The sequence below is a fragment of the Manis javanica genome, chromosome 9 (genome assembly GCF_040802235.1).
Source record: "Manis javanica isolate MJ-LG chromosome 9, MJ_LKY, whole genome shotgun sequence".
NCBI lineage: Eukaryota > Metazoa > Chordata > Mammalia > Pholidota > Manidae > Manis > Manis javanica.
Genome location: NC_133164.1, coordinates 67,759,243 through 67,785,531, shown reverse-complemented (window position 1 = coordinate 67,785,531; position 26,289 = coordinate 67,759,243). Strand labels below are relative to the sequence as shown.

Genomic DNA, 26,289 nt, shown 5'->3' with positions numbered 1-26,289 from the left:
CATTGCAGGCTTTCGATTCGTGGTTACCAAAGGTTCATGGTTAGCCTCTTTAGTATCTTACTGCCTAACTTAGCTCGCTTATTGAGCTGTTACGTACAGTGTCTGGAGACTCTTTTCTTCTCTCCCTTCTTATTCCTCCTCTTCCATTCTTCATATGTTGTGTGTTTTGTTGTGTGCTCTTTTTAGGAGTGCTCCCATCTAGAGTAGTCCCTGTAAGATGCCCTGTAGAGGTGGTTTGTGGGAAGCAAACTCCCTCAGCTTTTGCTTGTCTGGGAATTGTTTAATCCTGCCATGATATTTAAATGATAGTTGTGCTGGATACAGTATCCTTGGTTCAAGGCCCTTCTGTTTCATTGCATTAAATATATCATGCCATTCTCTTCTGGCCTGTAGGGTTTCTGTCCAGAAGTCTCATGTTAGCCTGATGGGTTTTCCTTTATTGGTGACCTTTTTCTCTCTAGCTGCCTCTTTCCTTGTCCTTGATCCTTGCCATTTTAATTATTATGTGTCTTGGTGTTGTCCTCCTTGGATCCTTTCTGTTGGTGGTTCTGTGTATTTCCGTGGTCTGATTGATTATTTCCTCCCCCAGTTTGGGGAAGTTTTCAGCAATTATTTCTTCAAAGAGACTTTCTATCCCTTTTCTACTCTCTTCTTCTTCTGGTACCCCTATAATGCAGATATTGTTCCTTTGGATTGGTCACATAGTTCTCTTAGTATTGTTTCATTCCTGGAGATCCTTTTATCTCTCTCTATGTCAGCTTCTATACGTTCCTGTTCTCTGGTTTCTATTCCTTCAATGGCCTCTTGCATCTTATCCATTCTCCTTATAAATCCTTCCAGGGTTTGTTTCACTTCTGTGATCTCCTTCCTGACATCTGTGATCTCCCTCCAGACTTTATCCCATTGCTCCTGCATTTTTCTCTGCATCTCATCCCATTGCTCTTGCATTTTTCTCTGCTTCTCCGTCAGCATGTTCATGATTGTTATTTGAATTCTTTTTCAGGAAGACTGGTTAGGTCTGTCTCCTTCTCAGGTGTTGTCTCTGTGATCTTTGTCTACCTGTAGTTTTGCCTTTTCATGGTGATAGAGATAGTTTGCAGAGCTGGTACGAGTGACAGCTGGAAGAGCTTTCCTTCTTGTTGGCTTGTGGGCTTCCTCTCCTGGGAGAATATCGACTTCTAGTGACTTGTGCTGGGAAGCTGTGCGCAGAAAGGGCTTCTGCTTCCTGCCCAGCTGCTATGGATTTTATCTTCACTGTTGTGGTGGGCGTTTCCTGTCTCGGGATGCTGCTCCAAAATGGTGGATCCCCGTTGGAGGGGGAGCGCCAGGAGGGTATTTATCTCCGTAAGGGGCCTCTGTGCTTCCCACTGCCCAGGAAGTTAGAGTGCCCAGTGATCCCCAGATTCCCTGCCTCTGGACTATGTGTCCTGCCCTGCCCCCTTAAGACTTCCAAAAAGCATTCTCTAAACCAACAACAGCAACAACAAAAGAAAAAAAAAATTAAATATTTTTTTAAAAAAAGAAAGAAAAACACACGATTTTCTTTGTCCTCAGGCGCCGGTCTCAGGCACCCGCTCACCGGTCTTGCTTCCCTGTTTCCCTAGTATTAGGGTCCCTGCCCCTTTAAGACTTCAAGTAGCACTGGCCAAAAAAAAAAAAAAAAAAAGGCCGCTCCCATTTCTTTGTTCTCCGGCATTGGCCTGAGGCACCTGCTCACTGTTCCAGCCACCCTGTTCCTCTAGTATCCAGGACCCCACGCATGCCCTGTGTTTGCGCTCTGATCTGGATGGCTGGGACTGGGTATTCAGCAGTCCTGGGCTCCTCCCTCCCTGCTGACTCCTCTCCACCCACCGGGACCTGGGGGGAGTGGCGCTCATGTCCCACCAGGCCGGGGCTTGTATCTCACCCTCTTCATGAGGCGCTGGGTTCTCGCAGGTGTGGATGTGGTCTGGATGTTGTCCTGTGTCCTCTGGTCTCTATTTTAGGAAGAGTTGTCTTTGTTATATTTTTGTAGATAAATGTGGTTTTGGGAGGAGATTTCTGCTGCTCTACTCACGCCGCCATCTTGGCTCTGCCTGAGATACATTTTATTTTTACTTTATCAGTTAATGAACATTTGGATTGTTTTCACTTTTTGACTATTATGAAAAATACTATCATGAATATTTATGTACAATTTTTTGTGTGGACATGTTTTCATTTTTCTTAGGAGTGAAATTGCTTGATCATATGGAAACTCTGTGTTTAACAGTTTGAGAAATTCTGTAGTTAACAAGTTGTTTTCCAGATCAGCAGCACCCTTGTACATACCTGACAGGAGTACATGAAGGTTCAAGTTTCTCCACATCCTTGTCAGATTGTTCATTCTTTGTATTTTTTTATCATAGCCATCCTAGTGGGTGTGAAGTGGTATTTTATTATGGTTTTGATTCTCATTTACCTGATGGTTAATGATGTTGAACATCTTTTCATGTGCTTGTTTGTATATCTTTGTTTTGAGAAGCATTTATTCATCTCCTTAGCCCATTTTTTAAACTTTGAGAATATTTCAATGTTTATGGGCCATTCAAGGTTCCTCTTCTGTGAAATGACTTTCTGTCACTTGCTTATTTTTCAATTGTATTGTTTGTCTTTTTCTTACTAATTATAGTTTTTAGTGTGGATATATATCTTTTCATATTTGAAGGTTTTATTTTCACTCTTTGTGGTCTTTTGATGAAAAGAGGATCTTAAATTTATTGTAGTCCAATTATAAATCTTTTCTGTTCTGGTTTGCACTTTCTGAATCTTGTTTAAGAAATCTATCCCTACTCTGCATGAGACAGTGCCAGTATAATACAGTGGTTTAAACAAAGGGCTCAAGAGGCAGATTACTTCAGTTCAAATTACAGCTCTACTATGAAGTGGCTCTGTGGCCTTTGCCAATTTAAGCTCTTTGCCTCAGTTTCCTCACCTATAAAATGGGAATGATACTAATAGCACCTACTTCACAAGGTTGTGAAGAGGAATAAATGAGTTGGCATATTAAATGCTTGAAACTGTATTGGGCACATAATAAGCATTAAGCACTTGCTGTTATTATTTGCATATTTATTCTACCTGACCTAATGTTTTCAGTTCTGTGACACAGAAAATCAATCAGGTCTTTTTTCCATAAAGATAACCAATTACTAAAGCATCGTTTTTTTTTTTTACAACTACTGTATTAGTTTTATTCAATAAGTCCATACATCCCCTTTCCATCAGAATAATTTTTCTTATATTCCTTTAATTTTCTACATGGGACCAGGAATGGCTATCCAGAAACAGGGAAAGGGCAGGGGTATGAGGTGGGGAGACATCAGAAAGGAAGAGGGGTTGGATCTAAGATAAATATGTTGCTAATCTAGTTAGAGTTCTGCAATAGCCTAGCAAATATGTATCACTATTATCTGTCTACTCTTACCCCTGGCAATTGTTTACTGTCACCCATAACCAGGGCAACAAAAAAGCCCTATAGCGTTTAGAGACCAGAGCCTCTGAAACAGCTCCCTGGAGTACATTCTCTAACACCATGCTCAGTCCAGTTCTGGCTGATGCGCAAAGCCATGCAAACGGCATTCTGGGGCCCCATGTTTACCAAAGTCTCTATAAGAGACCCTCAGGGCAAGTGCATTTCAAAGCCCACATTTGCTGAACGGCAGCAGCTGGCTCTGCTGGACTCTTCAATCCCAGCGGTCAAGTCCTAGGGAAGAACTCTCAGAACCGCCGTCTGGGGTTTCACCTGCTGATGGGCAAAACCACTCCTGGAGAAGGCCAGGATGTGTGTTCTTCTTTCCCAGTGACTCTGATTTTCTTAGGCTCCTTTGCTATCTTTTCTATCTATGGGGAGAGCTAAGTGTTTCTTAGGAGTGTCGTCTTTTGAATCATCTGTCCTTTCCGCATTGTTTTGTTTATGTTTTAGGCTGGTCTCTCCTGCAGCTCTCTGTCCTAATCCACTGGCCTCTTTGTCTCCCCTGATTTTTAATAATTGCCTTATAACTTTAATGCACCTTGATTGCTAGTGGGGTAAATCTCTCTGTATTCACCTTCAAAATTACCTTAGCTATTCTTAGACTTTCTACTTAAACAGGGATTTTAGGATTAGTCTGTCAACTTCCACCAAATCTCTGTGGTTATTTTGATTGGAATTGCACTGAACCTCTAGTTTCATTTGGGTAGAACTGACATCTTTATGGTGTTTTTGCCACTACTAATGAGAGTATAAATTAAAGCACTCAAAAAATGTTTCCTCTTGTACTTCACTTTCAGATGGGATTCTTGCACATACAAGTCTGATAAAAGCCCAGGGAAGTGATGATGCCTTGACTACAAGAGAACCTGGAAACATGAAAATATGAGCTCTGCCTTCTACTTTTGGGAGGGCAAGAGCACACATGAACATGACGAGGGTGCACTATATATTTAGTCCATTATATCCTTTCTACCTAAGTAAGATTTTGCTTCTTCCTGTTGAAATCCTACAAACCTTCTTTTTCTTCCCTAACTGCTTTTGTAGGAAGCTAGAAAAGTATCAAAAAGGAACAGTGATAATGGGCATCTTGTCTCATTCTGATATTAAAGAGAATGATTCTACAGCTCACCCTTAGGTGAAGTAACATGGATTTTACCTAGTTAGGAGTTACCCTTAAATTTTATTTATTTTTTATTGAGGTATAATTGACATATAATATTAGTTTCAGGTGTACAAATAATGATTTGATATTTGTATATATTGCAAAATGGTCGCCACAGTAAGTCTAGTTAATATTTAAAAGTTTGCAAGAGAGTAGGTATTAAAAGTTCTCATAACAAGAAAAAATGATGTAACTGTGTATGGTGACAGATGCTAACTAGACTTTACCCATATTTTAATTGGGCTATTTGCCTTTTTATTATTGAAGTGTAATAGTTCTTTACTTACGCTAGATTTTTTTCCCCTGTATATCTGTATTTTTGGATCCAAATCCAGTTTTTGACAATACTTATCTTTATCAGATATTTATGAGGTTATATTAGATACATGATATCCAAAATTTTCTCCTATTCTGTGGGTTGTCTGTTCACTTTTAAACAGCATCCTCTGAAGTATAGTTTTAAAGGTTTGATGATGTCCAGGAGATTTATTTTTTTGTTCTTGCTAATACCCTTGTTGGCATATCTCAGAATCCATCGCCTTATTCCAGGTCATCAAGTTTACGCTTATGTTTTCTTCTAAAAGTTTTACAGTTTTAGCCCTTACAGGTAGGTCTTCAATTAATTTTGAGTTAATTTTTGTATACGTGTGAGGTAGGGGTGTGACCTCATTCTTTCACATGTGGAGGCCCAGTTACCTGGCATCATTTCCTGACAAGACTCTTTGTTCCTCCTCTAATTGCCTTGGTGCCCTTTCAAAAAGCAATCACCCTTAAAGTGAGGGCGATTTTGGACTCTCATTTCTATTTCATTGATCTGTGTTTTCCTTTATGCCAGTACCACACTGTCTTAGTTCCTGTAGCTCTCAAATAAGTTTTTATTTACTGTGAGTCCTCCATCTTTGCTGTTTTTAGAGATTGTTTTGGCTATTCTAGGTCCCTTGAATTGTGACATATATTTTAGGATCAACTTGCGAATTTCTACAAAGAAGCCAGCTGGGATTTTGATACAAATCTGTAGATCGAATTGGGGAGCATTGCCATCTTAGTGATATTGTCTTCCAATCCATAAACATGAGATGTCACTCCATGTATTTAGGTCTCTACTGTCTTTCAAACTGTATACATTTTTAAACTTGCATAGCAGTTAGCAAAAAGTACATAGCTTTTGGAGACTGTTTAGCATTTGCAACTACTCCTTTCATTTTTATGTAGATAAAATCACTTTCAAGGTGTTAGAAGTATAAAACATTTATAAAGAAGTACTCATTAAAATATGTTGCTTAAATAATTTCTGAAACAGAAGGGACAAACAGAAACAAACTCTAGCGAATGTATAAACTGAGAAAGTACAATGAAAAGTGTCTGACACTGTAGGGCAGGAAACCTGGGAACCTTTACTAGCTGTGTGCTTAAGCAGGCACATAATCTTGGGAAAATTATTTTACCTCTCTAGGTTTGTTTCCCCACACATAAGATGATTTTGTAATTTTTCCTTAACAGAAAATCATAGGTCTATGCTACTAAACAACAATATGGCATGAAACTGTGTATTTATTTTTAGACTAAATCTTGAGGATTAAAACATTCAAAAAATTGTTTGAAGTTAAGAAACAAAGGGGAAGATATTTATGAAAGATTTTTCCTTGCTGTAGATTAAATTATAGGAAGATATATATGGAGCTAAAATACCTGTAACAAACATGAAAGACAATTATGGGCCTTAGAGTGCAAAACTGTGGTTATGATTTATCTTCAGAATAATTAGGAAATGGACGTCATCTGTTTTAGTCAGAATTTTAATGTTAATAAATCACCTTAAAATATCCAATACAGCAAATGAAAGTCTGGGCCAATATGTGGATTACATATTTAAACTTTCTTTTTTTTAGTATTTTAAAGTAGCATCAAATCTTTGAGCTTAGGAAACTCCTAAGGTATACATGTTCAAGGCAGCCCTGACCTTCCAGTGCTCTGATATAAAGGCACATACTGCCATGTAAGAACTTAAGTACTTGGGAATTAGGACTGTTTTTACTGGTTTTTAAATCAATACTCAATAGCACCATCTACTGTTAGCGTCATGAAATTCAGTAATAGTGGAAAGAATAATTCAGATCTTCACACTGAAATGAATATAAGAAATCTAGTCTCAACTTTCAAAGCTTACAGATAAAGAATGTGAGATTTGGAAAAGATAAGTAACTTGTCAAAAGTCACAGGTTTCTTGCTAAAACGATATATACTATTGAAAACTAAAATTTCTGTAGGTGCTTCCAAAGCAAGGAAAACATGGAAAACCAATTTATCCTAGTGATCCAGTCTCTAGAGTTACACTGAGTGAGTACTCTTTTTCGCTCCAGTACTGACTATCTTTGGGAAAACTAATTACTGCTTTGAATTTTTTTTAGATCTGAAAATTGGTGACCAAAGGGCTTCTCAGGGTTTGCATGAGAAGCAGAAAAAGTAGACAGTGTATGTAAAGTACCATGCCTGATATGTGGTGATCAATCATGGTGATACTATTTGTATTCACAACTGATAGAGCTGCCTTTGAACCCAGGTCTCTCTGATTGCAGTGCCCATGTTCTTTAAACTTGATCATGACAGCCATCACAAGAGACTAGCAGTATCATACATAAAAAGTGAGACAATCCATGAATATCTGATAACATGTTGTATCAAAATATAAGCCCCAGAGGCATAGCAGAAACTTCATGGGATGATTTGACATTGGGGAGAGAAGAAAGCTAGCTTTTATCTTCAGTATTTGGAAAAGAGGTCCTTAGTTGTGTTGTTATATTGGCCAGCAAGTAGCCTCTCTTTTAGTGATGGGCCTGTACTTGTGGCCCAGGCATGGCCAGTTACAGCACCTCATTTTTCCTGGACACAGTGAATGGTCCGGAGGACATGGGATACAAAAAGAGCTGAGTCCAGAGGAGTGAGAGAAATAAGAGCTGTACACTATCTTAGATCCCATGCAAATACATTGTCCAGGTGCCTCCCTCCCAATAAAGTGTGGTGGTCATCTTTGACTGTTATCTCATGTTCCTCCACCTCCTCTTCACTTAGCAGCCGAACTCTCAAGTTTTCCACTCTTCTTTGGAGATAGGTATGACCACAGGACCTATGGGGCCTGTGGGACGTGAGCAAAATTGCTGAATGTCATTTCTGCAGTTTGATCTCAAACCATTAGTCATATGTTTTTCCATTCTCTTTTCTCCTTTCCTGCAGGCTGGGTAGCAAATGCAGCAGTAACTCAGCTTTAACCTTTAGATGAGGGCAACACCGAAGATAAACACTCTAGAGGACCTGGACAGACTAGAAAGAAATGGATTTTTACTGAGAAGTTACTCATGGGAAACACTGTGCAGGTGCAGCCTTAGATTGTAAATTCAATGCACAAGACAAAAATCCATTTAGTCTCAGCTGTAAGAAGGAATGAAGTATTGACTCATGCTCCAATGTGCATGAACCTTGAAAACATTATCCTAAGAGAAAGAAGCCAGTCACAAAAAAGTCACATATTGTATGATTCCACTTACAGGGAATGTCTGGAATAGGTACACCTAGAAACAGATTGGTGCTGGAGGGCTGGAGGAGGTGCAGGTAGTGGCTGCTAATGAGTACCAGGCTTCTTTCTGGGGTGATGAAAATATTCTGGAATTAGTAACAATGCTTGTGCAAACTTCTAAATGTACTAAAACCACTGAAATGTTCACTTTAAAACAATGAATTTTAGAGAATGCAAATCATACTTCCAAAAATCCATGTAGGCTAAATCACCCTCAAAAGTCCTTTTCAGAGTCTAATACAGCAATAGTTTTATCTTAGTTGTAAAAGTAAGTTGCCTTTAAACTCTTATTTTGGGTTGAGTACAACATAAAGTAGTATGATTGCACTGAGTAACCCTTTTATCAAAAAGTTATCCTATCACTTGAGAAATACTCAGTTGTATTAGATTCTCCCCTTAGATGAGAAGTATTCAAAGGGAATATGAGTACCCCTGGGGAACAAGAAGAATTTCCAAGAGGTGCTCAGGCAAAGAGTTTTAAGGAAATGAAATTTCCAGATCCTCAAGTTGCACCGGTTGTCTTTTCTAAATCATCTGTGGCTAAGCTGTCGCAGCTGTCATGTCCTTTGTGTCCTATCGTCTTTTCCTACCTCACATTTCTCAGCTTACTGTTGTAAGCACACCCCTCAGTCATAAATCCTTACCACGGTCAAACCCTCCGGGCGCCAAACAATCAGACCTTCGAGATACTGATGTTGGGGAAGCATTTCTGTAAACCGAGGCAGCATAAAATCAAGACGGAGCGTTGCATTTTTCCTCGCCTTGTATTTTTGGCATTTAATTTAGAAGGAATTCAAAGACTGTAGTAAAATTCCTTTCATTTACCTCTACTTCAAAGCCAAGCACTGAGAGCCACGAATGGAAGCCGGTTCAGGACTCCACTGGGCACGTAGTTGTCGGCGTCCCTCGCCTCCCCGCGGCGAAGGCGTCACCCCAGCCGGTTGAGGAGGGCGGGCGGCGCCCCCTGCCGAGCGCCGACCGAGGCCGCAGCGCGGGAGCGCCCCGTCCCCTCGTGTGACCTGGCGGCGGGCCGTTTTTTAAAGCGGAGTCGTTCAAACCCCCGCTCAGGTTAGCTCCGTTAGCAGGTGCCCCCGGCGCTCCGCGGCGCGTGCGGGGAAGCGCGGGCACCCCAACAGCTAATCGCCGCGTCTGCGTTTCCAGGGACAGCCTTCGGGCTTCCACCCCGGCCGGGCCGGCGCGGCAGGGATCCCGGTGCCGCCGTCACCTCGGCAGCGCTGACGCCGCGCGTCGGCGCAGCTGTCGATTCCCCGGGGACACGCTTGAGACTCGCGTCCCGCACAAGGTGCCTCCTTGGCTCCGCCCGCCGCGTTATAGCCCCGCCCCACCCCGCCCAGTAGGGGCCCGCCCGTCGCCCCACTTCCGGCGCCAGCCTCCCTACCGGCCTCCGTCGCTTCTCACTTCTCTCTGCGGGTGCCCTTCTCTCGCCCCTATCGTCGCCTCCGACGCGGTCACGTGAGGGGCCGACGCGAGGCCTGCCGGGACGGGTCGGCCGCTGGGTCAGGGTTCGGCCCCAACATGGCGGTCCCAGCCGGGTGGTGACTGCGGTTTGGCCGTCGGGAGGCCTCCCTGGCGGTTGTCGGCGCGTCCTCCTCTGGGTGGAATGCAAGATCGCCGGGGCGAGCGCTGAGGAGGCCGTGACGCGGCGGGGGCCGTGCGTTCCGTTGGTCCCAGGGCTTTAGTGCGGACCCCGCCCGGCCGGGCCAGGCCGGCGGGCGGCGGCTGCGGCCTCTGCGGCCGCGGGGTGGGCGCCGCCCTGCCTCTGCCACGGCCATGGCCCAGTGCGTGCAGTCCGTGCAAGAACTCATCCCGGACTCCTTCGTGCCCTGCGTGGCCGCGCTGTGCAGCGACGAGGCGGAGCGGCTCACGCGCCTCAACCACCTGAGCTTCGCGGAGCTGCTGAGGCCCTTCTGCCGCCTCACCTCCGAGGGTATGTGGGCCGCCCCACCGCGCCGGCAGGGAACGGGAAGCGGGGGGCGAGGGCTGCGTCGCGGAGCTGCTGCTGGCGGCCCCTAGGGCCGGAGGACAAGCCCGAGGGGAGCCCTGCGCCGCGCGGCCCTACCCCAGGTCTGCGGGCGAGCTCCTTCCGCGCACAGGCGGAGCTCTTAGGAGATTTGTGAAGGAGGGAAGTGGAGTCGGGAAGCTGCGCGGGAGGTGCGGGACGGAAGGGGCTGCCTCTTGGACCCATGGAGGTCGCAGTAAGGCGAGGCGTCCTTGCCTGGGCGGTAACTGGACTTCCAGAGTTGTCTTAAGTACATCCTTCTACCCATAAGGCTCATCTTCTTTTAAGCTATCCTGTTATTTTGCTTTTTTCTTTGAAAATCTAGGCCTTTTTTTAGGTCTATAACATAACAGTCTCTCAAGGAAATAAAACGTTATAGAAATAACAAAATTTGCAGCTGCCTTTTGGCTGATGGACGAGGACGTTAAGACAAATTGTAGTTAGTTTAACGTAGATTTCATAGGGATGGAAAAGGCCTGAAATGTACTTTTTCAGATAAAAGTATAACCAGCAGGAGGAATGTGACTCTGAATGAGGAGCTACATGTTTAACTAGCTTTGGAGACTATTGGGGAAAAATGAGCGTAATAAAACTCCCAAGTATGTTTAGACTAATATCTTTACCTGTACTTTGCAAACAGAGCATAGCAAAGTGTAGGTAAAATTCTATGCAAAGTGAATGTTTCTACAGTCAAGTTGTGTCAAAGGAATGACTGTGATGTTTATTTGGTTGTGATGACTTCTCCACAAAAAAACAGTACCGCACTGTAAATTGATGTACATGCCACAGGTGTGCACTTTTTGGGGAAGTATAGCGCTATTTTAAGTTCAGCATTTAAAGGAGAGAGGGAGCTGTCCAAAAAATAAAGTTTGAAGCTGTTGTATCTCTTGGGAACTCAGCATGTACCTTAGCCATCAATCCCAGCTCCTCAGTATTGTACTAAATCAACAAGCACAAATTGTCCCACACTTTTAGATTCTTTACACAAGGCACATGAGAGCTAGTCTGACTTTAAAATATGTGCTCTTTCCTGCTTTCTTTAAATAAAGAATAATACCTGATACCTGCTTTACTTGGCTTTTCCCTTTTAGCCCCCACTGAATCCTATAAGGTAGATACTGTTACCACTATTTAAAATCTGAAGTCATTGAGGTATAGAGATGTTAACCTGTCTGCAGTCTTACTTGTGGGAAAGATTTAAAAGCAGGCAGTGTGACTCAAGTGTTTTTTATTGTCATCCTATCTCCTGGCATTATTTAATCATTCATCTTAGAGAGCAGTGCTGTCAGTACAAATAAAATGTGAGTCACATATGTAATTAAAAATTATTTAGTAGTCACATTGTGAAAAATTAAATAGAAGCAGGCAAAATTAATTTTGATAGCGTATCTTATTTAGCCAGTATTTACAAACTGTTAACCATTTCAGCATGTAATCAATACGAAAAATTTTAATGAGATATTTTACGTTCTTTTTTTATGGCCAAGTCTTTCAAATTTGGTGTGCATTGTACACCTAACATTACACCTCACTTGGGACTATACATATTTCAGGTGCTGAATAGCCGCACATGGCTGGCATCTTCTGTACTGGTGGGTGCAGTGAGTGGAGGCTCAAACCTGTATTCTGGCTTCTCCTCTTAGACTGAAACATGTAGGGAAGCAGTGTAATGAGTAGGACTTTGAGGCTAGGTGGAGAGCCTGTGGGATGGAAGAGGACCAACATTGCTGGTCAGAAGGGAGGGGCATGAGGTTTGAGTGGTAGAGGCAAAAAGTATAATTTTGAGTGGCTTTAGTGATTGGGAACAGTGAGGAAACTATTACTGGACTACAGGAAGGTAATGGATGATGCCTGGATAAGGGAGGATATTGAATTCTAGGGAAGTAATTTTGGATTTCATATCTAATGGTAAATGTGTGGCAGTTGTAGATTCTTGAGCAACGATATAAAATTTTAGATTGTGGTTTTTAAGGATAGAGAAGAAGTGATAAACATTTAAAGGTTGAATATGGTTAGGACATAGACCATGGTAGTGGCATTGAAAGTTGGTGAAAAAGACTTAATTTTTCTATAGTTTAGTTTTTTTGAGGGTAAATCTTGGGGCTGGCTCTTTACCATCCAGAAAAGACTGCTTTTTTGTCTGAAGCAGGAGGATTCCTCAAAGATAGCTTATCCTTAGGCAGTGGGGCAAGAGAATATGACTCCAGGCAACCTAATTTAAGAATACAACTAACTAAAACAAGCTTAGAGGAAAAAAGAATGTTAGAAAAATGACTGGACTCCATTTCTGACCTGTGAGTATGCTCTTATTTGAGGTCAAAACTTGCTGTGACTACTGAGATATCAATGTACAATGTTCAGTATTTTCAGGGGACTTATTTTTAAATTTTATTAGAAAAACACATAGTTTAAAAAGGGAGGGTTGATAGGTCAAATTTGACACCATCCCTTAGTAGGGCCTTGAAAATAGTTTTTAGATTTGATGTTTAGGCAATGGAGAGCCATTCTAGGTTCCTTGGACACATTTTTAAAAACCTGAAGTATATCCTTTTATATTAAATGTTTATTGTATATATTTGATCATTATGCTAGGTAAATGAGATTTAGACACATTATTGCAACACAAATTTTGTGAACCTAATACTGCTTGAGAAATTTCTCCTGACCATCTCTTTCAAAGAGTAGTAGTGATAACATATTACTTAATCAAACCTTACTGTTTTTGCTGTCATGGTGGTAGTTTCTTGATATTTCTGAACAGTCTTTCAGCATATCATGTAGACATTTATAAGATTTAAGAAAATTTCACTTTTATTTTAAAAAAATATTGGGCTGTCATTTTTAAAAGATATACTATTATTTTAAAGTTGATTACATTTATTTAGGAGTTTGAAAAGGTAAGAATAGAATGCAGTTTTTATGTAAATCTTTAATGTTTTCTGAATGAACTAGCAAAAGTGGCAAATTGGAACAGGAAATGATCCTTGAAGAATAGTTAATGTCTCCAGTTTCAGTAAGTTTCTTTAAAAAAGTTATAAATATTTCATCAATCTTAACTACCATGTTGGTATAACCAGGTAATCAACCTATAAGTTTTTTAAGTATCAAACTTTGAATAAAATTTAAGTTGATGTTTCAAAATTTAGATACATGTGTTTGTTTCACTTTTGTGCAAGTTACTTTTTTCAGCAATTAAGGTTTTCTTTGTAAAGTTTTGTGTGCTAGGTAAAAATGTAAAAGATACATTATTTCATTTTTCAAAGTATATTTCAGAGAACATCGGATGTGTTATATGCTCCCTGTAAACAAATTTGTGGTCAGATAAATTTGCTTAATATAGTATGTGTTTGGAAGAATTACAGTGCGTGTAGCAGTTTTAGGTTCACAGCAAAAGTGAGCAGAAAATACAGAGAGTTTCCATATAACTCATGTTCCAACATGGTCACAGCCCCCTTCACTATCAACATCACACACCAGAGTGGGCATTGATTTTTATGCTGGTGGGGTAGGGGCTGAGAATGCAGACCGCACACTTGAGGAAGCAGAGGGAGTCTGCACACAGCCTTTAGTTCCCCTTTCCTCCCGTTTGCTGTTTCAGTGTTGACACCACAGACCTCACAGGTCACCCTGCCCTAGACCAGCGTTAGGGGGAAGGGAATTAGTGATTTGGTAGTTGGATGGATGGGAGCTGGTCCCTGGCAACTCCAAACATGGGGGATGGAAAGGACCTACAGTCGGAAGGTTATGAGCAGCAGCACTGTGGGAGGAGGTCGGATGGTCAGATACCCTTTCAGTATGTTAAGGAATATTTTAAGTCAGTTGTATTTCTGGAAGACTGTTTCACTTGGAATTTTTGGTTTCTGCTTTGTGGGAATTTCTGGTTTCTGATTTGAGCATCCTTTTTGTGTAAGCTAGTAACACAATTTTTTACTATTATAGTTGGGTTGTTATGCTTGTCTATAATTTATTTTAGGTTTTTTCCTTTTTTTTTTTAAGTTCATATGAGAGATCCCAATAATCAGCTTCACATAATTAAAAATTTGAAGATCGCAGTAAGCAACATTGTCACCCAAGCACCTCAGCCTGGAGCCATTCGGAAGCTTTTGAATGATGTCGTTTCTGGCAGTCAGCCTGCAGAAGGATTAGTAGCTAATGTGATTACCGCAGGAGATTATGACCTCAACATCAGTGGTATGTAATAAAATTTATTAATATTATTTTCTGGATAAAGTTTTTTTGTCTTGCTAGAAGAAGTAGTTCTGTATCTTGGAAGTCATTTGACAAGTGTTTACTGAGTGCTAGAGCCTGGGAATACAGTGTTGAGAAAAACGTTCCTTGTTTTTAAGGAGGTCACAAATCCCATAAGTATACAGCCATTCAAACTGGGTTATATGATTTCATTCTGTTTTTCATATTGAAAGTGTTTTTGTAGTTTCTAATAGTAAAATTAATACAAGCTTCACGAGGGCAGAAACTTTAGCTTTTTGTTCCTAGTACCTAAAGTAATGCCTAACACATGGATAATAAATATTCCTTGAATGAAATCTAATGGTAGATAAAAGACCAACATAAATAGAAAGCATTAAGTTTATTTTTTATGTTGCTTAGTGTTAAGTAGAAGAAATGTTTATAATACAGAAATAAAATTTTCTAAGTGCATCTTAATCTGCTTTCAATAGTAAATGTTTTCATAGTAAGATTGGTAGGTAAAATTATATATTAATATGTAAAGCGAATTAGCAGTATTAGGTGCAGCTCTTTTCCCGTATGAAAAAGACTTAATTACTAGGGAATCACGGGATAGATTTTTAGAGGGAAAAGAGGATACAGGTATATCATCTAATCAGGCTATTTTAGCAGCCTAATAAAATAATCTTTTTAGGTCAGTATAACTTATAATCTGATATTTTAATACTTCCTAAGCATATTTAAAGACTTTTCCTAAACATAAGAGAGCTTAAGTAATGTGTTAGTTGACAAAGTTGGTTGGTTGCACTTTATAGTTAGAATTCTTTTATTTAAATGTTCATAATTTCCTTCTATGGCATTAATTTTAGTTCCATCAAAACTTAACTTTATAATTTTTACTTTAGAATATTATGGTTATCTTTACAAATCAAAAGAATCTGAATTTCAGGATACATATTTTAAGCAGTTCCTAGCATAACATGTTTTAACAAGGCAAAATTTGAATATTTCTCCTTGAAACTGTCATTTCCCTGTCATCAGTGGGAAATTCATGTTGCAATGTAAAGGGCAGTAACTCAAATGCCAGAGCAACTGAGTTTTTGGACTACTATAATTAATTGGATATTAGTTAATTGGATAACTTGAATAAGTCACATATTCAGACTTGGTTTCATTCTTTGAAAAGAAGAGAATTTGTCTAGTCTTTCATAAGGCCTTTCTTAGACCTTTAATCCTATGATTCTGTTTTATAGGACCTTTAACATTTTTGTCGTTCATATAACAAATATTTATTAATGTCCTCCTATATGCCTTGCATTGAGATACAGAAATGAGTAAAACATGTATGAGTTCGTAATCTGGTAGGGAGACAAATATGTAAATCAGTAATCATTATACATTCTAATTTACAGTACCATATACTTATATAAGAATATGATATAGCTGGTATGACAGAGTGCTAAGGGGGCACAGAGGGATTAGCTATCACATTAAAATGAAAAAAATACTTTTTGTACTACAAATGTCTTCCTTATCTCCAAGGCCATAATATCTTTTACTTAAGAAAAGTTTTATCAAAATGATACATGTACGTAGATAAAATGCTAAAGACTTTGAAGGAAAAACAACAGTGATCTGTACCTGCACACCTGGCCCAATTCTTTTAATGGTTTTCCTCTCGTATTGATTTAGTGTTTCTAAGTAGTATTTTTATGTACCTATCTATGGCTTAATTAAAAATTTTATTCATTAATTTCTCATTTTAATTGGTGAAGAGTTAGCTTAATTATTCCCATCCTCCTTTCCTTTCTCCCTAATATAGTTTTCATAATTTTTGGTTAACAGTCATTGTTTACAACATTATGGTAAAATAATCGTTCATTTCCAAGCCAAATATTTCAGTCTGTTCTTACACAGCATTTTGGTGTTTTCAGGACTCAATCATTGCCTTTTTTAGAACAACTTGCAGAGAGTTTTTTTTTAATTTTTAAATTTTGATATCACTAATGTACAATTACTTGAACAACATGGTTACTAGACTCCCCCCATTATCAAGTCACCCCCACATACCCCATTACAGTCACTGTGCATCAGCTTAGTAAGATGCTTTAGAATCATTACTTGTCTTCACTGTATATACTGCCTTTCCTGTGTCCCCCCACCTACATTATATGTGCTAATCGTAATGCCCCATTTTCCCCCTTATCCCTCCCTTCCCACCTACCCTCCCCCATCCCTTTCTGCTTGGTAACTGTTAGTCCATTCTTGCGTTCTGTGATTCTGCTCCTGTTTTGTTCTTCAGTTTTTTCTTTGTTCTTATACTCCACAGATAAGTGAAATCAAATTTGATACTTTGTCTTTCTCTGCCTGTCTTATTTCACTGAGCATAATACCCTCTAGTTCCATCTGTGTTGTTGCAAATGGTAGGATTTGTTTTCTTCTTATGGCTGAATAATATTCCATTGTGTATATGTACTACGTCTTCTTTATCCATTCATCTCCTGATGGACACTTAGGTTGTTTCCATTTCTTGGCTATTGGCAGAGAGTTTTTTGTATCACTTGCTAGCCTCTCAGATTTCAGTAGTCTGTCAGTAAGATTTTCTCCTTAGACAGATTAGTTTGTCAAAGACCATTTATCAAGGTTGTCTTGCTAAAGTCTTCTCTTTTTCTACTGTATGCATTATCAATGGGGAATGATGTCCGTTAATGGGGAGAAAGTTTGGTTCTTGGGTGAAGGCCAAAAAAATCATAGACATTACAATGGTTTGTGGCTTTCTAGCGGAGCATGGTACATATAAAAAGATTCACAGCATGTCTGTGGTATTGTTTTAAAGTATTTTTTGGGGGTGGGGAGAAAGGCCAATTATTAAAAAAAATGTCTAAAAAGGCTCATGGGGAGATAATGAAATAAAAATTGCAAACACTGTTCTATCCCATATTGGACTTGTTACTCTCCAAGACCTGTTCTACAACTGTCTTCCTGGGAATTTTCTAACCTTTTAGTCATAGCTTTTTTGGTTTATTTCCTTTGGTGAAGGACAGATCCAGTAGTTTGCTGAGAAAGGTTGCTTGGAAAGTAAAATTTTTGAGAAATAAATGTCTGAAAATGTCCTTTTATGATTAATTGATAGCTTATATATATTAGAAGTAATTTCCCTCAGAATTGTTTTTTCTTCTAGCTTCTAGTATTGCTGTAAAGAAGCTGGATGCTCTTATTATACATATCTCCCTGCCCCCTTCCTGCAATTCCCTCCAACTTTTAGAAGCTCTTTATTTCTGTTATTTTGAAATTTCATATTGGGCCTGATTTAACTCCTTTTTCATTCATTGTATTGAGTAGCCCCTTTGATAATCTGTGGTCATACATACTCTTTAGTCCTGAAAAATTTTCTTATATTGTTTCTTTGTTAATTTTTCCCCCATTGCTTTCTCTGTTCTTTCTGGAACTGCTGCTAGTTGGATATAGAACTATCTGAGTTGCTTCTCTAATGTTCTTAATCTTTTTTTCTAATACTGCCCATTTCCATCTCTGTGTGTCTTTTACTTTCTGGGTGATATCCTTGATTTTATTTTCTGAACCTTAAATTAATGTTCATTGTCATTTTTTTTTTGAAACTTGTCTTGCTTGCTCAGTCTTCCTTTTTTATACCATGTAGTTGTTGTTCATGTTGTGGCATCTTAACTGAGGATATTAATAAATTGCTAATTGTTATCATTGATTTCTTTTAGTTTTTAAATTTTCTTCTAACCTGTGATTTTTCTCTCATTCATATTATTTTTCAGTTTGTTTTGGTCTCTTTTTCATATTGGAAACTTCCCTCAAATGTCTGGTGAGCCCTTGGCATTGTTTTCTATTTCAAGTTAAGACTTTAAAACCCTGACTGGGTATTACAGAAGTTATCAGCTAGTACACTTTTATTGGATGGTAAGGCAATGAATAGGCTTGATAGTTGCCCAGTTTTTATTACTAATAGTTCTTTTATTTGTGACCATTTAGTTTCTCCAGAGAAAGATTCTCAAGTCGAATGTCTGGCTATCTGTATATTGAAGGTGGACTTATTTTTTTTTAAAGTTTAAAAATGTTAAAATTAAAGTGGTTTAGTAGGTAGTTTAGGAAAAATGGTCATGATTTGGTTTTGATAGTTACTTTATGTAATAATACATTCTCAGGTCACTGCCAAATCTCTGCATAAGGAAAGACTGAGTGCTGCCCTCTTCAGAGCACATCAGGCAGCAAGCAGAGGCACGGCCGTAGCTGAGCTCCTTAGACATATTTTTAAAAGAATCCCATGTTTAGGATAAACCACATGCCAGAAGAAAAAAGTTTCTTCAGTTCTTTCCCTGCTACTTTTTAAGGCACATCCTTTCAGTTTCATTGTGTTGGTCTTGAAGACTGGGAATGTGGAATGTGATATGATGAAGTACTGAATTCATTTTAATAAAATTCCATTATAACAGAGTAATTCTCTTTGGAGACTTTAGAGTGATTTTACCCATTTAAAGAATACATTAATTCTCTATGTGTCTAGAAATATGCTTCTAATTTTTACCATTAGTGTGAGTCAGCATAGTTTTTACCATCCTGTTTAAGAACATGTTAGATATTTATCTCATAAGCCTAGCTTAACAGTGCCGTGTTTTCTTCATCAGATCGGTCCATTAAAGCTAGTGTTGCTTGGTACAGTAATTGGAAAGACACACTGATGGAATTGAAAGAATCCTCGTTATATACAGGTATTGCCTGAAGTGGTCTCAGTTTTCCAGATTGTTTTTACTCTTCCTTACCTATTATTTTTTCAACTCAGCTACTACTTTTTTGTTTTGTTTCAGATTAACCTTTCTGTCTAATTTTTCTGAAATGGAGGTGGTCTGGTGATGCTTGTTCAGTCAACTGTGGTTATCTGTCCTGCCTTCTGTTGTCTGTTGTGATCACTCTTGATTTACAGTGTTATCTGCTGAGTCTAGGCATTGTCTTTGAATGAGATAATTTGGGCTGCATCTTGTTTTGATAAGTAGGAAGAATATATTTTTCCCCTTAAATGTGTAGTATACTTTTTCTGACTATGTTAATTGGTGTAGCTCTAAAATACCATGGTACTTTAGGGAATAGTCCTGTGTAAACAGTTTTTTAGAGCATTATTTAAATATTTTAAAATATTTTTCCCTAAATTTTTACTTAAGAGCAAAAAAGGTAGATACTTTTAAAAAGATGACAATTATTTTAAAAGGGGCTAGTACAAGACAGGAACTTAGTGTCCTTGTTTTTTCAGTATCTTAAAGTATTTTGGTATTGTTCATCATTCTAGGAATTTTTTATCAATTACTAATCACTCCAAACTATGAGAAAGTAGAAGAAGGATGAAATTGCCTGGAAGGATGGTGCTGTAGTGAAATACATCATCATTTTATCATCCTTCAGTTTTTAATGTTGCATTGCCCAAAGTATTGCATTTTCTTCCAGAATGTATAAAAGAGTCTGGAGGCACTGTCTTTGTAGCCCTTGTTGTTGTCTTTCTTTTCCTTCTCTTTCATTGAGTGCAGTTGAGAATGAGAATTTCTCATTTCTCGTTCATATTTTCAATGAAAAGGAAATTGACCATGGAAGACAATTTTTCAGTTATTAGACAAACCAGAAGATGGATGCAGTGAAAGGCAGCATTCTGGACTAGCACTGTCCAGTAGAAATATGTGAGCCACTTACATAATTTCTGATGCTCTGTAGCCGCAATAATGTAAAAAGAAGCAGGTGAGATCTTACAGGTTTTATTTAACCCATAAAATAATAAAATACTATCACTTCAACATGTAATCAATGTAAAATTTTATTTTGGGGGGTTACCGTCTTTGAAAGTTTGTGTGTATTTATATGTGGCACGTCTTGATTCATACGTCCAGGTTTCAAGTGCTAGGTAACTACATGTGGCTAGTGTCTGTCCACCCTACTGGGCAGCCTAGTCCCAGACTCTTACGGCATTGGTGAGGTTGATCATAAATTTGATAATACACAGAAATCCCAGCTGATGAGTCTTCCAATGACAATATCCAATACACATTTTCTTAACTCAAGAAATAAATAAGTGAGCAATATATGTCTAAGAACAAAAAAGAAATTAGTACACATTGGACAACATGGGTTTGAACTGCATGGGCCACTCATTCTGTATTTTTCCAACAAATACACTGAAAAATTATGTAGAGATTTGCAGCAATTTGAAAGAAAATTTTCATTTCTCTAGCTTACTTTATCATAAGAGAACAGTATATAATAAATATAAGCCAGAAAGTATGTGTTTATCAGCTATGTTATTGGTAAGTATTCCAGTCAACAGTAGGTTACTAGTAGTTTAACTTTAGGGCGAGTCAAAAGTTACATGCTGTTTTCCAACTGGGTGGGGGTTCAGTCCCCCTAACCCCCTGCATTGTTCAAGGGTCAACTGTATTTTCACCCAGCTAGTTGGTAATTTAACAGGAAGGACTTCACACAGTAATTTGAGACAAGAATCTAAACCATCCCATTTTGTTAAAGGACATGTGACAGTATTCTTTCATCCTTTATGATGTTTGTGTAACAAAATTTACTTGGTGTAGTTTGTACATGAATAAATGCTGAAGGCAGGGGTGTGTATGAAGGTGATTAGAGAAATTATATGATGTAGAAATGAAGAATCCACTGGGTTGATTGATCATTCTCTTTGCTCTTTTGAAGTCTAAAACTGCAAATGTTTAACAGTGATGGATGTTCAAATAAGCTGACCTTTTTCTCTTCACTAGAATTATTAGCCATCAAAGTGTTGTATCTTGACTGTGCAAGTGCAAAGGAGAACCAGAAGTAATGACTAACTGTAACTTGCTAGAGGTGATTTGAATCTCAGTCACTATTTCTGTGACCATTGAACTGTCGGTTGTGTTCAAAGAACATTACCTAATTGAGGCATATATGTCTTTAAAACCAGGAAGATATGGAATACACATTTGAGTTTGCTGTTTAAATTCTTGCTAAAATTTCTAATAAAGTTGTTTTTTACTGTGCCTTAATTCATAATTCTTTAAGTAATTGTAAAATAAAAATTTTACATCAAGGGGCAATTAGATCCAGATGGGAAATGACAATGACTATTTTTTCCTGATGTATAGAGTATTAAAAGGAATAGTTTGAAAAGAGGACAATTTATTTATTTATTTATTTATTTATTTTTTTTTTTGAGAGGGCATCTCTCATATTTATTGATCAAATGGTTGTTAACAACAATAAAATTCAGTATAGGGGGGTCAATGCTCAATGTACAATCATTAATCCATCTCAAGCCTAATTCTCGTCAGTCTCCAATCTTCTGAAGCATAACGAACAAGTTCTTACATGGTGAACGAATTCTTACAGAGTGAATAAATTCTTACATGGTGAACAGTACAAGGGCAGTCATCACAGAAACTTTCGGTTTTGATCATGCAATATGACCTATAAACCATCAGGTCAAATATGAATATTCATTTGATTTTTGTACTTGATTTATATGTTGATCCCACATTTCTCCTATTATTATTATTATTTTTATTTTTAATAAAATGCTGAAGTGGTAGGTAGATGCAAGATAAAGGTAGAAAACATAGTTTAGTGCTGTAAGAAGGCAAATGTAGATGATCAGATGATCAGGTGTGTGCCTATGGACTAAGTATTAATCCAGGCTAGACAAGGGCAGCAAGACATCCATGGATGCAGAAGATTTCTCTCAAAGCAGGGGGGGTGAGGTTCTGAGCCTCACCTCTGTTGATCCCCAAATTCTCACCTGATGGCCCCCCTGCGACTGTGCCTGTCTTAGGTTGTTCCTCCCTTGAGGAATCTTACCCGTCTCTGGCTAACCAGTCATCTTCCGGGGCCATACAGGGAAATGTAAAGTTGGTAAATGAGAGAGAAGCCATATTGTTTGCAAAGGTTAGCTTTTTACTTCTTTGCAGATTTATGCCCTGTGGCTTCTATGCCCAGCACTTGTCTCGAGGTATCTTTACCACCTGGAGGAATTATGATACTCGGTAAATTCGATATGAGGCACGAATTCTATTTAAGGTTTGTAATTAGGAAGGAAGAAGAAAAGCTATAGATGTAGCATATGAAGGAAACTTGGGAGGATTGATTATTTCTTTGACATATCTTCTTGTATAGTACCTTAAGTATGTATAGGTTTTAAACTACTAACTAATTTGCACACACATATTAACATAATAGGAATACAGTGACATAAACAAAGCAAATCTATAATTACCAGCCATCTCCAGTGAAGCCAAGAAAACCATTTAGGCACCCTAGGCATTTGTGAAAATTTATCTATGATATGATGGATATTTTCCAACTGTACTTGAACCATCAGACAAATTAAAGCAGCCCATTTCTGGGATCTGTTCACATCCCATATGTTATTTTAACCATAGATAGTCTATAGTCATGAGATTTTGGGGTGCTACAACTTGCACCCCTCCCAACTCCTGGTTGAGTTCCAACAGTACAGATCCAGTCAAATTCGTTGTCTCACTGTATGCACATGCCAGCCTAGACATCTCCCTCCTCCTTCTTATGGCAAGTCCAGGAGACGGTGGGCTGGATGCAGCCACAACCGCAGCATCGTCCGGATCCCTGTGGAGGCTTTTTGATGATCATCCCCCGGCACGAGTCCTCCAGAGAGTGCTGATGCCGGAAGCTCCTCCTCATATCGTATCTTAGTTCATTTTCTGGGTATCCAAGCTAGGCCTTGATCTTCTGCGTAGAAACAAACAGACCCTTTGCCCACACTTTGACATGCCCTCTATACCACTGTGCAGAACTCATTGGAGGTCAGCACTCAGTAACTGCTTTTTTTTTTTTTTTTTTAATTAAGAGAAAGGAATATTATCAGAAAAGAGTACCTCCATAGCTGATCATCTGACACCCTTTAAATGATCAACATTAAGGATATTTAAAGCATGCGTTGATCTTTGATTTACCAATAGTTTTATCCTGTTAAGGAGTAATCCCCCTTTTCTTTCTTTCTTTCTTTTTTTTTTAAATTTTTAATCTACACTTACCTGAAGAATACTATGTTTACTATGCTCTCCCCTATATCAGGTCCCCCCTAACAACCACATTACGGTTACTGTCCATCAGCTTAGCAAAATGTGGTAGAGTCACTACTTGTCCTCTCTGTGTTGTGCAGCCCACCCTCTCCTTTCTACCTCCCCCCCATGCATGCTAATCTTAATACCCCCCTTCTTCTTCCCCCCCCTTATCCCTCCCTGCCCACCCATCCTCCCCAGTTCCTTTCCCTTTGGTACCTGTTAGTCCATTTTTGGGTTCTGTAATTCTGCTGCTGTTTTGTTCCTTCAGTTTGTCCTTTGTTCCTATACTCCTCAGATGAGTGAAATCATTTGGTATTTCTCTTTCTCCGCTTGGCTTATTTCACTGAGCATAATACTCTCCAGCTCCATCCATGTTGCTGCAAATGGTTGGATTTTTCCACTTCTTATGGCTGAGTAGTATTCCATTGTGTATATGTACCACATCTTCTTTATCCATTCATCTACAGATGGACATTTAGGTTGCTTCCAATTCTTGGCTATTGTAAATAGTGCTGCGATAAACATAGGAGTGCATCTGTCTTTCTCAAACTTGATTGCTGCGTTCTTAGGGTAAATTCCTAGGAGTGGAATTCCTGGGTCAAATGGTAGGTCTGTTTTGAGCATTTTGATGCACCTCCATACTGCTTTCCACAATGGTTGAACTAATTTACATTCCCACCAGCAGTGTAGGAGGGTTCCCCTTTCTCCACAGACTCGCCAACATTTGTTGTTGTTTGTCTTTTGGATGGCAGCTATCCTTACTGGTGTGAGGTGATACCTCATTGTAGTTTTAATTTGCATTTCTCTGATAATTAGCGATGTGGAGCATCTTTTCATGTGTCTCTTGGCCATCTGTATTTCTTTTTTGGAGAACTGTCTGTTCAGTTCCTCTGCCCATTTTTTAATTGGGTTATTTGTTTTTTGTTTGTTGAGGCATGTGAGCTCTTTATATATTCTGGACGTCAAGCCTTTATCAGATCTGTCATTTTCAAATATATTCTCCCATACTGTAGGGTTCCTTTTTGTTCTATTGATGGTGTCTTTCGCTGTACAGAAGCTTTTCAGCTTAATGTAGTCCCACTTGCTCATTTTTGCTGTTGTTTTCCTTGCCCGGGGAGATATGTTCAAGAAGCGATCACTCATGTTTATGTCTAAGAGGTTTTTGCCTATGTTTTTTTCCAAGAGTTTAATGGTTTCGTGACTTACATTCAGGTCTTTGATCCATTTTGAGTTTACCTTTGTATATGGGGTTAGACAATGGTCCAGTTTCATTCTCCTACATGTAGATGTCCAGTTTTGCCAGCACCATCTGTTGAAGAGACTGTCATTTTGCCATTGTATGTCCATGGCTCCTTTATCAAATATTAATTGACCATATATGTTTGGGTTAATTTCTGGGGTCTCTAATCTGTTCCACTGGTCTGTGGCTCTGTTCTTGTGCCAGTACCAAATTGTCTTGATTACTATGGCTTTGTAGTAGAGCTTGAAGTTGGGGAGTGAGATCCCCCCTACTTTATTCTTCTTTTTCAGGATTGCTTTGGCTATTCGGGGTCTTTGGTGTTTCCATATGAATTTTTGAATTATTTGTTCCAATTCATTGAAGAATGTTGCTGGTAATTTGAGAGGGATTACATCAAATTTGTATATTGCTTTCGGCAGGATGGCCATTTTGACGATATTAATTCTTCCTAGCCATGAGCATGGGATGAGTTTCCATTTATTAGTGTCCCCTTTAATTTCTCTTAAGAGTGACTTGTAGTTTTCAGAGTATAAGTCTTTCACTTCCTTGGTTAGGTTTATTCCTAGGTATTTTATTCTTTTTGATGCAATGGTGAATGGAATTGTTTTCCTGATTTCTCTTTCTATTGATTCGTTGTTAGTGTATAGGAAAGCTACAGATTTCTGTGTGTTGATTTTGTATCCTGCAACTTTGCTGTATTCCAATATCAGTTCTAGTAGTTTTGGAGTGGAGTCTTTAGGGTTTTTTATGTACAATATCATATCATCTGCAAATAGTGACAGTTTAACTTCTTCTTTACCAATCTGGATTCCTTGTATTTCTTTGTTTTGTCTGATTGCCGTGGCTAGGACCTCCAGTACTATGTTAAATAACAGTGGGGAGAGTGGGCATCCCTGTCTGGTTCCCGATCTCAGTGGAAATGCTTTCAGCTTCTCGCTGTTCAGTATAATGCTGGCTGTGGGTTTATCATATATGGCCTTTATTATGTTGAGGTACTTGCCCTCTATTCCCATTTTGCTGAGAGTTTTTATCATGAATGGATGTTGAATTTTGTCAAATGCTTTTTCAGCATCTATGGAGATGATCATGTGGTTTTTGTCTTTCTTTTTGTTGATGTGGTGGATGATGTTGATGGATTTTCGAATGTTGTACCATCCTTGCATCCCTGGGATGAACCCCACTTGGTCATGGTGTATGATCCTTTTGATATACTGTTGAATTCTGTTTGCTAATATTTTATTATGTATTTTTGCATCTACATTCATCAGGGATATTGGTCTGTAATTTTCTTTTTTGGTGGGGTCTTTTCCTGGTTTTGGTATTAGGGTGATGTTGGCTTCATAGAATGAGTTTGGGAGTATTCCCTCTTCTTCTATTTTGTGGAACACTTTAAGGAGAATGGGTATTATGTCTTCTCTGTGTGTCTGATAAAATTCCGAGGTAAATCCGTCCGGCCCCGGGGTTTTGTTCTTGGGTAGTTTTTTGATTACTGTTTCAATTTCTTTGCTTGTAATTGGTTTGTTTAACTT

At 38.9% G+C, this 26,289-nt stretch overlaps 1 protein-coding gene and 1 long non-coding RNA gene across 7 annotated transcripts in view; one reads left to right on the top strand and one right to left on the bottom strand.

The window, feature by feature from the left end:
* Nucleotides 1-266: 266 nt before the first annotated feature.
* LOC118969843 (uncharacterized) lies at nucleotides 267-9,543 on the bottom strand. The gene is made up of 3 exons (XR_005057685.2): nucleotides 9,052-9,543; nucleotides 8,198-8,293; nucleotides 267-7,973 (listed from the first exon to the last, which is right to left on the bottom strand). It is a non-coding gene; the product is annotated as an uncharacterized lncRNA (long non-coding RNA).
* A 203-nt stretch (nucleotides 9,544-9,746) lies between these two features.
* TRAPPC8 (trafficking protein particle complex subunit 8) overlaps nucleotides 9,747-26,289 on the top strand; it is a 99,574-nt gene continuing 83,031 nt past the window's right edge. For 2 of the 6 annotated variants that reach the window (XM_037004735.2, XM_037004734.2), the window contains exons 1-3: nucleotides 9,748-10,174; nucleotides 14,243-14,437; nucleotides 19,087-19,170. In XM_037004735.2, coding sequence (XP_036860630.2) covers nucleotides 10,018-10,174; nucleotides 14,243-14,437; nucleotides 19,087-19,170 — 436 coding nt within the window. In that variant the 5' untranslated portion in view covers nucleotides 9,748-10,017. Of the gene's footprint in view, nucleotides 10,175-14,242; nucleotides 14,438-18,244; nucleotides 18,267-19,086; nucleotides 19,171-26,289 lie in introns of those variants that run through there. The other 4 variants (XM_037004737.2, XM_037004736.2, XM_037004739.2 and 1 more) reach the window with 3 other exon arrangements.